We start from the raw sequence: 18,914 nt of genomic DNA on the forward strand, positions 1-18,914 counted from the left end.
ATTAACTCGACTGACGACGATCACCAGTTGCTTCCTGTTTCTGTTCCTGTCGGAGGCGCGCGCGCAGCCCGACTGCCGAGTGAGAGCGAGGCAGCCCACGAGCAACAGCCCGGCAGAGGGAAACATCACGTGGTGACACATCTCTACGACTGACGTCACCGTCCCCATCTCCAAGCAACCTCTCCATCAGCACTCACGTCACCGTGCGCCCGAGCCGCGCGGTTGCCCGGCAACCCGTGCCCTGCGCTCGAGCCCGGCCTTGCCTTGCACCCAGCTCGGAGCTCTGACGCGGGTGTGACGTTAATAAGGTGGGTATCAATTTGTTATGGTGGCTGAGGGAGGGAGGTGGAGGGAGGAGAAGAAGGAGGAGGAGGAGGAGTTCCCCCTGTGAGTGCCGAAGCCCTCTACTCTGCATTCCGGCGGAGCGCACAGGCACACACCGGCCGCACCGAGTCCCGGGCCGAAAGACTTGTTGTAAAAACTCAAAGTGACAAACGGGAGGAAAAAAGTTGCTCCGTGAGCGTTTTCTATAGTTATTCCCGACTTCCTGTTGGCGTTGTTTCTTCTTTTACGGTTGTGGAATGGTTTACGTTTCTTCTGAGAGCTGTGTAAACTGTGAGAAAAGGTTGTTTATGTCCTCTTATTAAGGTAAGACGACACTCCTTTCTCCTTTAGACTCACTTCTACAGGCTAATACCTCACATTTATTTTATATAATCCTCTAATTTTATTACAAAACCCAAAACTACTTTCGTTTTTAGTCGAGCCGATTTGTAGTCTCTTTTACTTTATATTTAACTGTGACAAAATCACCTACATTGTGTAATTGAATTATGGCTATAGCTGTAACACATTAAAATGCCTTTTTGAGAACAGATACGTATTTGTACTCTTAAAACTATTTTCTCATGGGCACCCCGCTGACTCTAAACTAGTAAGCTCAGACTTTCTCCCACAGTAAAGTTTTCACGCAGCTTCCCTTTAGATAAAGTACATGTATATCGGACCACAAACATCAACTGCTGTTATTTAAAGTTGATTTAAATGAAAGCACCTGCCAAATGTAATTTAATGTAAAAAAAAATTATCTGTGTTAATATGCAGTAAAGTTATAGGTATTGTGTTTGTCCGTACAGGTACAAGCCTTAAAATACCCCCATCGCTGTAACTCCAAACTGCCGGTGCACCATGGTGATCATGACAGAGAGCAGCCGGGGGGCTCAGTCCAGCCCTGCCCAGGGAAGACCCCTGCAGGTCGGCTTCTACGAGATCATCCGCACCCTGGGGAAGGGAAACTTTGCGGTGGTGAAGCTGGCCAAACATAAAGTTACCAAAACACAGGTTAGCACCTCTCCTCCTAACTGTGTTGCAGGTTTTTTAAAATGCATGATGTTTTAATTTGTGTTTATAATTTATTTTATTTTTTTAGGTGGCTATTAAGATTATCGACAAGACCAGACTGAACCCCTCCAACCTGGAGAAAATTTACAGAGAGGTGCAGATTATGAAGCTGCTAAACCACCCCCATATCATCAAACTCTACCAGGTGTGTGTTATATTTCATCTCTGCGGTGTTTTGTTTCATGCATCTGTTTGTGTGTGTGCAGCAGTGTGTTGTCCAACCTGTATTACATCCACAACACTGAAGCCTGGTTCTGTGACGGCTCACAGTGCAGGGAGCCGGTCTGAACGCATGCATGAATCTGGGTGTAGCAAAAATGCAATGGTGTGGAACACTTTGCAAAATGGGGCCAACTGTGTTTCCCTCAGTTACAGCGTTGTGGTGCAGAGCATTGTGCCTCGTTATTGTTGCAGCAGTGCCATTATGTGTGGCAGAAATAAGGAGCATTTGTTATCTAAGTGGTTTGTATTGGCTTGTGGCGAGCTGCTGACTCTCAGAGCACATTGAATCATAAGTACAGCACAACAGCATTAGTGCAATCCCTTTTGACCTCTGCCTGTGTGTGTGTGTGTGAGTGTGTGTATTAGAGAGAGTGAGAATAATCATGGGTACCAGTCAGTGCTGGGAACAATGCAAGACGTTTTCATAGTTATATAATGGCAGAAGTGAGATGGCAGAGATATGGGAAGCAGAGGACAGTCAGGAGACTGCTGGTTAAAGGTGCGTCCTCAGGTCTGAACGTTAAGCCCAATTAGCATCTGTTGAAGACAAGTGCAATGTGTCTGCGCGTCACGTGAAGGCCCCCTCACAAAGCGCTGCTTTACTGCTAATCAAATTGAAGACTTAGTAGAAAGAATCCGCTTTTTTGTCCTCGCCTGGCCTTGCGAGCGCTGTGGCACGAGTCTGGCAAGAATCAAACAAACACACACCCACGCAAACAAACACACACACACGCACACAATGCCCTTTCTTTTTTCTTTCCTTTTTTTTGAGTCTGGATTTTTCTGCCCTTTGTTCAGCTCTGCACTGAGGATTATTCCTGTCAGCTGAGCAGTATTTACTGTGAAATCAGGGCTCAATCAAAATAAGACAAATTTTCTTAGAAACCCCACAAGTGTTTCCTATCATGCAGAGCTGAACAAAATTGTCCATTAATCTATTAATTCAGGGAAAGGAAATAAATGTATCTAAGATTTCAAGTTAAGATGCCAAAACATTTCCTTGTTCCAGCTTCTCAGTTAAAAATAAGAAGTTTAATGTGTTACTTTGGGCTTTAGGTAATTAAGATGAACACTTGTCACTAATTTGGCATTTTATAGACTGCATGGGTAATGGAAAATAATGGATATTGATAACACAACAATAATATTGGTGTGTGTATTGGGGCTTTAATGCAACTTGGGATGGGTGATTCGGTCTGTGAGAAGAAATTCCAATATTGTAGCATAGGTTTGTCACAATACTTGACTTTTTAACTGCAATACAGTACCTTGAAAAATATTGATTTTTGATAACATTTTCAATATCACATGACCTTGAGGGTATGAAATTTAAAATCTATTTTAAAAGATAAATACAACAAGGCTATAACATGACAGCATGACATGACAAAGACTTTTCTTTGCTTGGTTAGTGGCAGAAAACAGCAAAATGAGTGAGAAGAAGAATAGTAAGAATTTACAATAAGAAACGGCAGCTGCTACTGGTGTATCCATACTGCAGAAAATTAATTAATCAACTAGTTGTTTGGTCCATAAAATGCGCAAACATGGTGAAAAATGTTGATCAGTGTTTCCCAAAGCTCAAAATGACGTCCTCAAATGTCTTGTTTTGTCCACAACCCACAGATATTCAGTTTACTGTCACAGAGGAGGAAAGAAATCAGAAAGAAATCACATTTAATAAGCTGGAATTAGAGAGTTTTGACTTTTCTCAGTTAGACAACTAACTGATTAATCGTTGCAGATCTAAAGGTGCTGTTCCAGCTCTGAAGTCTATCATGGATGGGCTCAGTCTGCATGTGATGCAGCCTATTTTTCCGTGCCCTTGGGTTGCCTGAGGTGATGCTAGTCAGATGGTTGGTACTTGATGATGGTAGGCGGCGGTCCGAGACCCTTTGGCCTGATAATTCAGCTGCTGCTTCCATTTTCTCAGTCGTCTCATGAGAGTAAAATGTTATTTTTCCTTCATAGTCAAAGATCATTGAAGCCTCTACGTCTGTCTTTGTCTCAGCCTCTCTCCAGCCTTCAGTTCCTTCAGCCTGTACAAACTGACTCAAACATACAGAAATGTATATTAAATCTTAAGTGGCGATCCCAAAGTTTTTAAAAAATCTCAATTATGTCAGGCTGAATTATGAGAATTATTTGCTTGTGATGGAAACCTGCAGCCTTGGGTTGAATATTTCACTCAGTGTAAATGTCATTAAAGCTACTTTATAGCCAATAAAACCTAAAAATATGGATGTTAAGGGGTTAATGTTCCTCCTGGATTAGTTTGAGGGTCCTTGACGTGCCGTGCCTGTTCTTCAGAGCCGTGACGTCACCTTCACCTCAAGGTGACAGAGCCCCAGAGAGCTGCCCTATCTCACAGATAAAGACTACTCCCTGCTCGGAGGCGTCTGTGTATTGAATCATTCTTCTCTTGGCTTTCTAAAGTGGCTGAAAAGAATTAAGCTTCACCATTCAGTGGAATTTAGTGACATTTAATTCAAAGTTGTCCAGACAGGGCTTTGTCATCTGACGAAAATTGCTTTGTTGTGCAACCTTTCTCCTCAGCTGCCCAGTCCCAGAGGGCTCTTCTGTGGAACTGAGGCTCTCTGTGAGCTGCAGGAAAGGATCTGGAATTGCGTCTTTCCGGCCTGCACAGTGCACTAGGCACTGAGTGATTACACTCATGGTATTTTTGATACACCAGACATGACATGTGTGAGCAGACGGTGTGAATATGTCCCTCTGTTTCCTAGAATTAAAGACATAGGGGGAGGTTGAAATTCAACTCTTTAGTGTGTGTTGTCAACTAGTGTCAGCCGCAGGGAGAACATTTCCAACCATTTGATAGTAGTATGTCTGTGTGTGCATGATATGCATTTACGCATTTCCCCTCTGGGTTTGTGGTAGAAATTTGTTTTAAAACATGACATAAACGCATACAGGAAGTCATTGACGGCTGGCTTATGCAACAGGGTATTTCATGGAAAGGCAGGGTGTTGTTGTTCTGTGTATGTGGAACAAATACATGGAGAAGAATGAGACGGGGATTTTTGTGGTTAGAAAACCTCTCGTGGCAAGAGATGCTTGAGCTGAAGAATTTGGAACAGGTTTTACTCTTCGTCATCACCAGCTGCCAATGACCCAGTTGGTTTAAACTCATGTCTTTTTCTCTTTTAGGTCATGGAGACCAAAGACATGCTGTATATTGTGACAGAGTATGCAAAGAACGGAGAAATGTTTGGTGAGTTCAGCTCTCAGATTTGTTTTTTTTTACTTGCAAACCTGTTGATCATGATTTTCTGATTTATGTCTCAATTATGATCTTGAACTAAAATATCTTTCCTCCCTGCAGACCACCTGACCTCAAATGGCCGCATGAGTGAAGATGAGGCACGGAAGAAGTTTTGGCAGATTCTGACAGCCGTGGACTACTGCCACAGACACCACATTGTTCACCGTGACTTAAAAACCGAGAACCTGTTGCTGGATGCCAATATGAACATCAAACTGGCTGGTAGGTCTGCCATATCGACTTGTGGAATTTGTACTGTTAGTGTGTGTGCGTACGTGGGTACTACACACAGCTTTCTCTAGCAGTGTTTTTATTAGAAATCAGTGTTAAGATCTGACACTATCTCTTATAACTTTCCGCTGTTTTTGTATTCTGTCCATTTTTGCCTGAAGACAGTGTTCACAGTTTTGGGATTCTTGAACTATTCTGAATCAAATGATTGTTTAAAAGACTGCTCTTTTATGTGAGAGATCATTAAGTAATGCTGGGTATGATCTGGACTCTGAAAATCATGATGACATAGGACACTTAAAGGCAACACATCTGCCCTCCAGTGAGTTCTGCACATAGAAAACAAACAAGTTTGTATAACGAAACTATTCTCTGTACATTTCTTACAGACTTTGGATTCGGAAACTTTTACAATGCAGGGGAGCCTCTGTCTACATGGTGTGGCAGCCCGCCTTATGCTGCCCCTGAAGTGTTTGAAGGGAAAGAGTATGAGGGGCCTCAGCTGGACATTTGGGTGAGCTTATAGGAGGAAATTATAGACAGAATTATTCAACCAAGCGTTCATCTTCTCATGCTAATGTTCTCCTTTTGCCATTTTATTCACAGAGCCTTGGTGTGGTGCTTTATGTCCTCGTCTGCGGCTCTCTTCCATTTGATGGACCCAGTCTTCCTGCACTCAGACAGAGAGTCACAGAGGGACGATTTAGAATCCCTTTCTTCATGTCTCAAGGTATAATTACAACACATCATGAACATCTCAGCCAATTAATTCTGTCTAAATCCAAAAGGCTCAGAATCCAAGACTCATTCTCTGTTTGCGCCCTCTAGACTGTGAAAACCTGATCCGTAAGATGCTGGTGGTGGACCCAGCCAGGAGGATCAGCGTGGCCCAGATCAAGCAGCACCGCTGGATGCTGGCGGACCCGACAGCCGCCCACCAGACCCTCAGCCACTCCCTGACAGAGTACAACTCCAACCTGGGGGACTACAGTGAACCAGTGCTGGGCATCATGAACACACTGGGCATTGACCGCCAGAAGACTATCGAGGTGACTGAACAGGAAAAACAGTTTCTTGTTTTAAAAAAACTTGCATGCAGGTTTTTTAAAAATGGGAAAACCTGTTAAAAATAGGAGACAGACTGCTATTCCATTGCCAGTAGACTAGAGCTGTGTACACCGCACTGCAGCAGACGAGTACGCCTTTCTGTTTTTATTTTTATTTAGTTTTTTCCTGGTGTGTCACATTCAGCGTCACAGACAGGTCGGAAAACAGGGCTAGCTGTGGTTTCTTCATGGTTACTTTTTCATCCTCTGTGTCAAACTCAGTGCAGACTAAATTTTAAACAATATTCGAGACTGTTTGGAAGGAGACAGACGGTATTTTGTGGCAGCCCGTCATTGCATCCTGCCAGCAAAAGGGCTAAAATGAACATGCCCACCCATGCGTTGTATTTCCATCGCTGCCAATTGAAGGCAATCAGTTCTGGAGCAAACAAATACTGAAAGCCAAGTGTAGCCTTTCCAATTTAATACAAAAGCCAGATCTTAGTGGGTGTTAGTGGGTATTCATCCAGTGGGAAAGGGGCTAAAGCTACACCTGGCTTTCATTCAGAGAAGACAGAGAGGAAGAGCTACAGTAAAGGAAGCTGTAAAGAGATGGATTTGAGCTGGCATTTAAGTGCCACAGATGGTAAACAAAGCGGCAACACCACTAATCTAATATCTGTCTTCTACTTCAGTCTCTACAGAGCAGCAGCTACAATCACTTCTCTGCTATCTACTACCTGCTGCTGGAGAGAGTCAGAGAGCATCGCACTCAGCAGCTGAGCCGCCAGTGTGGGACCTGGAGCCAGAGACCCAGGAGCACCTCCGACTCCACCGGCCCAGAGGTGAGCACTCCAGCTCGGTGTGTTGAGCTTAATGCCCTAATCTAACCTGCAGCTTTGTACTTGAAAAGCATGTGTGTGCTTGCTTCCAGGTGATCATGGAGTCAACTGACAGCTTCAGAAGCACAGCATTTTCACTTCCAGCCAAAAGCACTCCTCCAGTGTACCCAGAAATGGAGTTTGACCAAGGTGGATTGTTTCAGGTAAATAATGATAAAACCTGAGAAGCTCAGAGGTTAGAAGACTTCACCCTCCCCCCAGAATCTACAGATAGACCAGAGCGAATTATTGTGCCTTCTGACAGTCCAACTCCATCTGTTCCAGCGTGTGGTGTTTCCAGTGGAGGCCAGCCTGAACAGACTGCTCTGGAACCGCTCCATTTCACCCAACAGCCTGCTGGAGACGAGCATCAGTGAAGAGGTGCGACCCAGAGACCTGGAGGAGGAGGAGGCAACACAATCTCTCGGGCCTCTGCTCCCCCCCACCACCACGTCCCGCAGACACACTCTGGCTGAGGTGTCGGCCCGTTTCCACCAGTGCAACCCTCCATGTTAGTATGCTGTACATGCGTAAAATAGCACATGCTAATCCACATGTACACAGAGTCTAATTTCCTCCCTGTTCTGTTTCTGTAGGTATTGTGGTCAGTCCCTCAGATGGTGCCTCGTCTGACAGCTGTCTGAAATCCTCATCCAGTCCAGCCCCAGCTCTGCAGGCTGCTATGGGTGACATGTCAACACTCCTGGCCTCTGGGGCTGAAAGCGGAGCTCTGCTGCCGGCAGGAGTTCCCCTGACCCTCTCCTCCCACCTCCTGCCTCAGGCCCAGGGCAGCCTGCCTGCTGCTAGCTTCCAAGAGGGTCGCAGAGCGTCTGACACCTCCCTCACACAAGGTACAGGAGCACAAAAGTGTCATATATCCACGCTGATTTTTTTATAATGTGCACATTATCGGATCAAAGGCATATTGTGTAACACTTTCCCATGCCTTTCCACAGGCCTCAAAGCTTTCCGTCAGCAGCTGAGGAAAAACACACGCACTAAAGGGCTTCTGGGATTAAATAAGATCAAGGGTCTGACGAGGCAGGTTGTTCCCCCACCCTCCTGTAACCGCGGCAGCCGGGGGTCACTGGGTCCAACTCTCTCTGAGCACCGCAGCATGCTGGAGGAGGTGCTGCACCAGCAAAGGTAAGACACATGTAAATTATTAAACAAAAGCACGCTGTTTCAGTCTGAGTAGGGGCTCGCAGTGTCAGACTTTGATGTTAACAGTCTGATCTTCTGTCTCTGTTTTCCAGGATGCTTCAGATCCAGCACCAACCCCAGCCTCAGGTCCAAGCCTCTCAAACTGGACCTCCCCAGAATCCCCTGCTCTTTCTGGCCCAGCAGCAGTCACCCTCTCCTCCACCTACTTCCGTGTTTGCTTCCTCCTCCATGTTTGACACCTCCGCCCCCTCTGCCCTTTCTTCTCAGCAAGCTTCGGTGGGTCTACGGCACGGCCCCTGGAAACAAACCCTGGAGACTTCCTCCTCTGGCTGCTCCTCATCCTCCTCATCCTGCTACTCTTCCTCTATGTCCCCCGTGGCCTCCGCTGCTTACCTTCTCGAGGCTCGCCTGCACATCAGCCAGCAAACCCACCCTCACCCCCACATCGGCCTCCAGCAGCAACCCCAGTCTGCAACACATGGCACCTTCCCTATCATGTCGAAGCCAGCGATGTGGAACGTGGGCTCGGCCTCCAGCACAGGCCCTGACATGCAGGAGTTGGGTCTGGCCGCACAGCAGCAGCAGCTCAGTAGCTGTGTGATGGTGAAATAAAACATCAAGGCCAGCGATTATTCTCTCTGTGGAAGAAAAAAAAATCCTCTCTTGATGTTGAGCCAAGAAGAAAACAGAGCTGGAGTGAGGAGAACGAACAAAAAGCAGATGCAAGCGACAAACAGACACTTTATTTAACAACATGCGGTACACATGTGAGAATGTGTCCACACGTGTATGTTGTGTTTGATATCAAATAAGCTAAAGACTAAGCAATAACCAAACTCTGGACAAGGCGTTAAACTCTTATCAGACAGCCAGAGAAGCAATAATAGACTGAAAGACTCATTCAGCTCCCTGATGGACTCATTTGAATGAAATGAGAGCTGACACTAGCCGATACAATTATCTCTCACGTGTTTCGATGCTGTCTCAGTTAACTTTTTGATTATACTGAACAGAGGAAGGCTCTGGCTTCCTCATTCTTTTTGTGTCATTTCCTGTTCTCGCTGTTTTCCACTTGACTGGACCGAAGACCAAAATTCTTTCTTTTTTTTCCCACTTTGTTCGCCTTTCTGAAGAGACATTTCTCCGTAGCAGTGCAATGAACATACAGTATAGTGCCCTAAGCTTCACTGAAGGAGTTGATTTGTATTGAAACTGTGATTTTTATTTTTATTTTTTTTCTGTGCAAGATTATTATTATAGCTACGCAAATGCTGCTTTTACCTCAAGCTGCAAATAGACTGCTACATCCTCATCAGCCAAAACTGAAGGAACATGGTGTCTCGCTGATTGAGTCAAGCACAACAGGTACATCAGTCAGCTCGGTAGCACCTTACATACGTGGATCCCTCCGTTTGATAAGCACCTTCTTGTTAGATGCTTTTACTACCTCCACAGGCAAGAATTTGGAAACCTGTAACAAAAAAAATCCCCTAACAAAAAGTCGTCAGTCACAGATTATCAGAGGATTTTCACACGGACAGAACAAAGACTGTGGGAACAGTGCAATATTTCACATTGAAATACAAAGGAAGAATGGGGCTCTACATAGGATGGTCAAAATGTACATTTGCCTGAGGTTTTTTTGTGATATTACTTTTAATATGTCTGTTTGCTGTGCTAGCTAGCTGACTAGAACAGGTACTAGTTCTGTAACATAATAACATGAAACTGTAGAAAATGAGCAGAAAGGCATTTCAAAGTGCTGTTTCTCCACACAGCATGCTTGTAGTTCTTTAAATGAAAGGAAGAATTTGGGTTTTACCAAAGAGCGAAACAGCACAAGAGATGGGTGATCTATCACAGATACACACTACTGACTTTTCACTTTGAATGCTGTCTCAAAATGTAGCACGGTGGTCAGCAAGCATATTTCACATGATCTCATGAGCTTCTGCCGTGAGACAAAACTCCCGCTGCCACCAAATCCCGATGCTACACGTGTTGTTAATATCTCTAGCTTTTACTATCAGGACCATGGTGGTATTCATTTTTGTACTTTTCTAGAAAAGAAGAAAAAAGAAAACAAATAACAAAAAAAAATTCTGAACATAGCAATACCATTTTGTGCTGGAAGTTGAACTCTCTTCAGTTGTCCATAAGTGGCTAGAAATAGAAATGATCTGCAACAAGCTGATTTATTCGTGCAGTCAGACAACGTAAAGCTGCAAGAGATGTGTACTATTGTAGTTAGTCCTCTCATATCTGTGAAACAACTCGTAGAAGAGCAGTGTTTTTCCAAACCCAGTTCTGCGTTGGAAACTTGCAGTGTTGATATTTCTATCCAAACAGTTTTTGGTTGATTGCACTCACTACCAACACTTGTGCCTTTGAACAAACCCGCGATCAGAGGTCTCCGTCTCCGATCGCTACACTGAAGAAAGAAAGATGAACTGCTCCGTTACTGGCCCTTTTGATATCTTCTCTGACCTCTCTCTCGTCTCTAAATCTGACCTTTGAACTTGCTGCGAAAACAGAAGAAAGAATTGCACTTTATTATTTTATTTGTTTGTTTCTCATGATGAAAAAAACTTCACAAAACTATTATTGAAACACTAAGACTCGATGCAAATCTCTAAGATTACCCTTTTTGATAAACTTTGGATAATAAGAAGTATTTCATTTTCTTTTCTTCTGATTTGTTACTTGACTGTGTGAGCATGTGCATGTCTGTGTGTGTGAGAGTGCGTGTGTGAGTGTGTGTGGAGGGCAGAAGAGGAAGAGATGTTAAAGGAGAGAGAATGTTAGTTCAAGAAAGATTGTTTATTTATGTGGCTATTTATTTAAATAAAGTTCACTTCCTAAACTGTCTGTTGTTTGTTGTCAATAATAGGTTGGATATTTACTGACTTGTCATCTGGAGATGACTTTACTCAACTTTAACAACACTTAATATCATCATATTGACAGAGGGGTCTACAGTCTGTGTTTGAAGGATATATCCAGGATGTCAAACTGACTCAGCAGCAACAACAGGTTAAAAAGACAAAGATAGTTAGAAGCTAAAGCCGAACTATAGGCTACAGATCACAGTGTAAAAGTGAACCACCACATCACTGCTGATCACCACACAAGACAATGAATATAAAGGGAAACTTTGCTGATATTGAACCAGCTGTGTGGCATCGCAGTGTGCGCAGATGAACGATGTTTGGCTTCGCCCCCATGCTGCTGCCAACACCTGGACCTCTGCTGAAGTCAAACGTTCATCTGCACACAATGTAATGACACAGAGCTGGTTCAATATCAGCAAAGTTTCCCTGCTTCCCTTCACTGGTTCCTGTACAGCAGGGTCAGTCTTTTTTCACTGTTATAATCATTACAAAGCAAAAGCAGCATGTGTATACATTCAGTAGGCTATATCATAAGTAGCTAACTACCTAACCCTACACTTCTCGGGGTTTGATTTTGGAACAGGGAAGAAATGCACTTCAGTCAGGAACACTTTTGTCAAAGAAAACTTTATTTCCATTTGCAGTATTATATTTGGTGGTATGGCTCTGTTCTGGGCCCCCTCTACCTTTCCTCGGACCTATGCTGAAACCTCTTCCTCTTCCTATGTGGAAAGCATAAGGTGGAGAGAGCACACCTCTCCGCCCTTCTATGTGCAAATAAGAAAGGCCTGAGGCAGAGAGAGCAAACCTCCCGGCCCTTCCATGCACCTACATGGAAAGCCTAAGGCAGGGAGAGCAGCAGCAAAGACCATCCCTGGAACAGAATAGAGCAGCATCAATGACAAACAGAAATGACACTGATAAGGCAGACACAGCATAAAAAGGAGGAGCTGGAAGCAGCAACAGTAGGCAGGCCAGAGCAGTTTAAATAAGGCACCCTGAATGAGATTTGCCAATTTGTTAGAAAAGAATCATGTGGTCTATCAGCTGACTCCCTTCCATCAATCAGCCGCTCCATCAGTTGACTGGGTTGTTTGAGATCAACTGATGTAGCTGGGATGTGAGCTGAGCTTGACTTTGTGTCCTGCCTGAACTTACACTTTGCTCAATATCTTTTTCCAACCTCTCCAGGTAACGAGTATCATTAATACACGACGTGCCCCAGGCACAACATTTAGCTCCAAATCCACAAAACCAGCCTGAAAATGAAGGAAATCTGAAACGAACATTACTCTACCATTTTCAAAAGCTGTAGTTCCCTTCAGTCACTTAAACACAAAAACATAAAAAAAGTAGGGTCCAGGTGGAAAAATACTGAATCTACCCTTTAAATAAAAAACTCGTCAACATTAGAACATCAGTAACCAAAAACTACACGTCATCATCTATTCCTCAATACTGTTTTATTTGTAATCATTTTATAGCCGCTCATTTAAGTTTCAGAGTCGTATTAACTGATCCAGATTTTATAATGAATGTAGTGAAACATCAGTATAGGAGCAGGGAAAAAAACTGGCATTTAGCTCAAAAAAAAAAAAAAAAAACACTTGTAAATTCACCTCATTCTCTTCCAACTGATGACGAGAAACACTGATGATGCACTGGCACCCTGTGATAGCGCTGTGATGCAGAGTGATGATGCATTGGACCCCGATGACCCTCCTGCTGGCCAGTTATTCATAAAACTGACAACGGACAGGTGTCTGACGTCTGACAGGAAAAGGCTATGTGGGAGTCAAGTGACGCAACAGCAAAATGAGGAACCAAACCCTCCGTGAGCCAAGCGAGCTCTGCTGCTCTCCTCTTTGCTGCTCCCTCGTTATCTCCACTCAGAGACAGAGAAGGAACTCAATTTTTGGATTCCTGCAGGAGTACTGCATGTTCCGAACTTAGAAACGTGTTGATCTGCTGTTCACTACATGTACAGATTTACACTGTGAGGAGCCGCCTCACTGACACATACACACTCGTGCATATTTACACATGTAACATATGGCTTGACATTTGGCATATGACCCTCGGGCAGTTGCTCGTGAGGATTCAGCGTGAAAAGGAACACCATGCATTTGACAGACGCCGTAAACATATCAGTCATCAGCTACTGCCCGCTAGGGACGTGACCTTGTATTAGCTGTTCTTAACACGCTTTCAACAACACTGTGTGATGTCTGATTTATAGATGTATGTCCATGTGCATGTGTGTGTATGTGTGTGTTGTTGTTGTAGCATTTTTCATGGATGACATTCAGTGTTGATGTTTAACAGAAAACAGACAACTCAATGCATACAGCACAAAACAGAACACAGCAAAGAAGTAGAACAATCAAATCAATAATAATGGTTATCAAATACCAAACAGCTAATCAATGCTGATACTGTTTGATGACAGATGAAGGAGTGATGATGATACAGTACATGATTTGAATTCCTTGGATATGACTATGCAGTGATCTAAGCAGACTGGATGGCATGCAGCACATGAACGCTCATTACATCCATGAGACTTGACACTTGACTTGGACTCTAGTTCAGAGTCTTGAGACTTGTCTTGGACTCTAGCTTAAGGATTTGAGACTTGATTTGGACTCTTGTTCAGAGACTTGGAGACTTGACTTGGAGTCTAGTTCAGAGACATATGACTTGTCTTGGACTCAAGCTTAAGGACATGCAACTTGACTTGGACTCTAGATCAAAGACTTGGAGACTTGTCTTGGACTCTAGCTTAAGGACTGAAGACTTGATTTGGACACTAGTTCAAAGACTTGAAACTTGACTTGGACTCTAGCTCAGAGACTTGAAACTTGACTTGGACTCTAGCTCAGAGACTTGAGACTTGACTTGGACTCTAGCTTAAGGACTGAAGAATTGTCTTGGTCTCGAGCTCGAAAACTTGAGACTTGTCTTGGACTCTAGCTTAAGGACTGAAGACTTGACTTGGACTCTAGCTCAAAGACTTGAGACTTGACTTGAACTCTTGCTCAAAGATTTGAGACTTGACTTGGACTCTAGCTGGTTTTAGATAATCAAAGGGCTTTAGAAGCAGTCACTAAATATGGTTTGGTGTCGTTCTATGAAACAATAAAAATGAACAGTGAGCTTGAGCATGATAATAACTGCAGCAAAACTAAAGAGTGCTGGTCCCAGACTAGAGCCTTGCGGCACTCCACAAAGAACATTTATTCTCAGGAGGAATTCTGGACTGTGGACTGTGACCGAGAGTCTTTATAATGCATATCAGTTACTGTGTTGTGGCTGTCAAAGGCTGAAGTTACTGACACCTGTGAGCTGACATTATCACACATTATCCCTCCCATTGCACTGCCACTTGGCCTTCCTGGACCGCCCTTGGAAGAATTAGTGTTTGTCTGTCTGTGTCCAGTATCCAAGTCAGCACCAGACATATAGAGCTGATTCTGTTTATAACTTGTTTGTTGCGTGTCTGTACATGTAAACTGAGCTTGAGGGTTGGGATAGTTCTCAGCGGGTCACCCAGTGCAGAGACACACGGAGGGGATAAGTGTGATGTCAAAAGTAGGCTGATTATATTCTATGTTTTCACTGTACTCTATGAATGTGAGAAGGATTTGATTTAAAGGATAGTCTCTTTTTCTTACTGTTGACAAATTCCATGACAATATCATAACCAACATTGTATCAGTCCTTCTCTCAGTACTTTAAGACTTTCCCTACCTGTCCGTGGCACTCCGCCCCAAGTCCATCAATGCCTACTAAAGACATAAATCTTTAAAAACTGTTCACAATTATTCCATTGTAGTTTTTAGAAATACTCTGTAATTTCCTTAAACAACTGGTCATTGTAGTTTTTAGAAAACGCTACTCAAACAGGAGTTAACAGTGCATTTGGTGGGAACTATTTTCACCTGTGGATGAATACACCTTTGGTGTCAGTCCAGTTGGGAAAAAAAAAGTTTACATTACACATTTCTGCAAATCACATATATTTTTTATATAAGTTATGTAATATTAAAGCTGACTTTTGTCTTCAGGAGGAGGAGGGGTCGAGAAGCCTACCAAGACGACTGCTCGAAACCAACAGCACCATTGTGTTTTGGCGACTCTATGTGACATTTCCACCAGTGTTTGAGCCACCGAACCTGGATGTTTTTCACCAACCTATCCCTGCTTTTCCAGCAGCTTTTGTGCCGCTGAATGTGGCTAAACACAATTTTTCTTTTCTTTTTCTAACCTAGTGATTTTTTATTTTAAAGCTAACTACACCGTCCCCACAGCATTGTTTAGAAACATGCATTTTAATGTATCTGCTACAAAATAATGTTCAAATGTAACCGGTGGATTCTAGTGTTGTCTGCGTTGTGCTGGTATAAAGAGGCCCACACTGTGGATGTCTTTGGAGGTGATCTCTGTTTATTCCTGACAGCTGACTGTCAAACTGAGTATCAAACGTTCCACATATTGACTATGGAGGCCTAAGTGTGTCAGGTAATAGCAACTGAAACTGATTTTGTGTAATTATAATACTTAATATTACAAATGTACATCTGACTTTGTGACACATATTACTGCTGTATAACTGACCCTGTTACACAAATGTAATGCATCAATGGTTTGCAAAAACCTACAGTATGAACATATTTTTTGCTGGAGAGTGGGTTGTTACTGGATGCTTTTAATGGGACTGGTTGATGATATGTAACAGAATAATACCAGCCTTAATTACGGTGCTTTAGTAATTGAACCTCTGCCACTTGCTAAGAGAAAAGTTCCCATCCAGAATTCAGAGTAAAAAGGAACCTGCAAAGCATTTGAGACTTTGGACAGTACTATCACGCACACAAGTGTGACTTGGATGGGCCTACCCTGTCTCACGCTCTGCTGTCTCCCACACACACACACAGGACACACACACACACACACACACACACACACACACACAGGAAGTTAAAGGAATCCAAGGCTCCACACAGAGACAGCTGCCATAAAACATTCAGAGTGTTTTGAATAAGTAACTCAGTTATCAGAAGTGAAAGTGCATCGAGCAAAGAGGTTTCCCAGAATCTTTTTGTGTGGACAAAAGTAGAAGAAAGGGAAGATTAGGAAGGATGAAAAAAGCAGATGCTGGGGAGAAAAGTGTGACTGTGGAAATGTGAAAAATAACATCCCACTCCAGTGATCAGCCATGGATGACAGAGGGCGTTAACGTCAGATGACAAATGGGGAAATTCAGACTCATGTGGTTAATTCTATTGTATCAGCCTAAAGAACAGTTGCATAAGAAGCTATGCTGCAGTAAAGACACTGTACACATAAACCCACTGGCCTGGATGTGATGTACAGCACATAAAACCATTCTCAGAAATATTCTCAGGAAGCCTCTGTAGTGGGCTTTTGGATCTCTCCCCTCGCTGTGAGATTAGCACCCTCCTAATTGTGTGTACGTGAGTGAGAAACAGTACACATGCGTCACTGCCAACAACTGAGCTCTCTGGCAGGACGAGTATGAATACCAGAGGATTTGTGGAAACTCATGAAGGTTCAGAGCAAAGTAAATAAACAACTTTCGGAAGTGCTCGACACGACTCTGCATAACAGAGTTTGCTGCTACATCAGTCAGTTCACTGATCCCTCTGGGAACGCCAGCAGCTACAGGAACCTTTTAGTCTTTTAATTTAAAAAAAACATTCCAGTCGCTATGGAGTTTTATAACATAAAGACTGAGAAGTTAGTGTGACCAGCAGTAGACATAGAAGACAAAGAGACCTATAGAAAACCTGCGAGAAAAAGACATAGTACTATAATCAATGTGAAAACAATCTGATAATGTGAAAGGGGTCACAAACAGCAGACATAGTTACTGACTAGCTGGTGAACATAATGGATCATTTAGCAGCTAAGGAGCCAGACATAGCCCTTGGGAGCTGGTGGAGACCAAAAACAGAGCCAAAAGACAGTGAATATTGGACTTAAATTCATCATGTGGACACAAACACGACAATGTTGCTTCGTAACTGCTGGCTGAGTAAACAAGCAGCTGTATTATTCTAATATTATCACTAAAATTAATGTTATTGTAGCTATATTGTCATTACTGCTTGTCCTGCTTCTCTCTGTCTCTGTCCCTCTTTATGTTTCATTTTGTCACATGGATTTTTTTAAATTTATAATGTTAGTTAATGTCAGTTATTTACACACGACATCTGTTGCACATCTGTCCATCGTGGAAGAGGGATTCCTACCATTTTTTTCCCTATTAAATTCATTTTTGGGTGGAGTTTTTCCTTATCTGCTGTGAAGGTCCAAAGACAGGTCCAAAGGATATCGTATGCTGTAAAGAACCTCTAAGGCAAATTGTAATTTGTGATACTGGGCTCTATAAATGAAATTGACTTGTATTAACTGCTTGTTAACCCCTGTATCAACTTAGAAGGTGATGATACAATGTAAGCTCACAGAAGTACGTGACATGATCACGATATTTGAACATCACATCATATGGTGTTGGCACATATTGTGTTGAAATGACATGGGGAGGGCACGGCTGGGTTTAGGGATTAAAACTTCTTAGTTGGGTTTAGGAAGAGATTGCGTTTTGAGTTAAAATATCTACACTTGTTAAGTACGGGATGTAAGTACACTGTAAAGTGATGTAAGTGTGTAAAGTGACGTAAGTAAATTAAGTTAAAAATTAGTAGTCAATGCTGACTCCCGGCTTAATGTTTGGTGTTGGACCCTTCCACTATCCAGACCTCCGTCGTGTGCTGACTTTCACGTTCTTTATACTACCTATGGTGTTGTAAAATTAACATTGACCATTGCGTGAAATCTGAATGTGTCTCTATTATTGAGAAGACGTACTCATACCGTAAAGCTTCAATTAGTAGCCCAGACTATTATTTGCTTAAATCACTGAAATCAACAGGCTTATATTAGGGACAGGTGTCTATATGGGACAGGCCTTTAACTCCTTTCACACAAAACTGCTGCTCAGCAAAAATTGGGAAGTATAATCAAATTGTTTATTTAAACCAGTATGAATACTGTATAAAATCACTTATCACTTATGAATCATTCATTTGATCTAGCTCTGACAGACAGCACACCAAAGAGTGTCACAGCACTCAAGGATTACAGTACCTGGCATACCGACAAAACCCACTGTATCCTGTTAAAACAATAGTCACGACTTGGATACATTTTTCTGAAAAACCTGTTTGATTCTTTTGATCTGAGGACCCTTATGGACTAAAGGAATATGAATAACTTCCTGAGTAATTGAGGAATGGACACAAAATTTGAGGTCGCCAACAACCCATTTTTATACACCCAAAGAGCTTCTATAAAGAAATGAACTGCTTGGCAACCAGACCAGGCCTCTAATTGAGACAGGCCTTTATTTGTCAAAATGGGTTGCTACACTGGGCTAGTAAAAGGGACTGGGCATTTAATTGGGACTAGGCTTTTGATAAAAGTTTTAAGGTATAATTTACTTAAAGTTACAATGTGTAATTACGTGGTTGTTTATTAGCAAATATCAACTATTGCTTTCATAAATATATATTTGCTAAAGTGTAATGCAATTCACATACACATGGAAGCTTTCTCATAGGCTAAGAATGATTCCTCTATATATACACAGGCAGGGCGTGGTCTGCTGGAGGCTGCCTTCTTGCGTCGCCATATTTGAATACAGTGGCCGAAAGGGATATACGTGCTTCACCTTTCGCATTTACCTACAAACTTGCCATCACTGGAAACA

The 18,914-nt window shown here is 42.9% G+C and overlaps 1 protein-coding gene across 1 annotated transcript; it reads left to right on the forward strand.

Annotated features, from left to right (window-relative positions):
- Positions 1-334: 334 nt before the first annotated feature.
- Positions 335-10,398, forward strand: sik1 (salt-inducible kinase 1). The gene is made up of 14 exons (XM_033617603.2): positions 335-648; positions 1,137-1,341; positions 1,430-1,546; positions 4,792-4,855; positions 4,967-5,128; positions 5,527-5,651; positions 5,744-5,867; positions 5,966-6,186; positions 6,879-7,028; positions 7,118-7,228; positions 7,350-7,575; positions 7,661-7,915; positions 8,021-8,210; positions 8,321-10,398. The coding sequence occupies exons 2-14, from the start codon at positions 1,189-1,191 to the stop codon at positions 8,838-8,840; spliced, it is 2,418 nt and encodes an 805-aa protein (XP_033473494.2). The 5' UTR covers positions 335-648; positions 1,137-1,188; the 3' UTR covers positions 8,841-10,398.
- Positions 10,399-18,914: the final 8,516 nt, after the last annotated feature.

Source organism: Epinephelus lanceolatus, chromosome 14 (genome assembly GCF_041903045.1).
Source record: "Epinephelus lanceolatus isolate andai-2023 chromosome 14, ASM4190304v1, whole genome shotgun sequence".
Classification (NCBI taxonomy): domain Eukaryota; kingdom Metazoa; phylum Chordata; class Actinopteri; order Perciformes; family Serranidae; genus Epinephelus; species Epinephelus lanceolatus.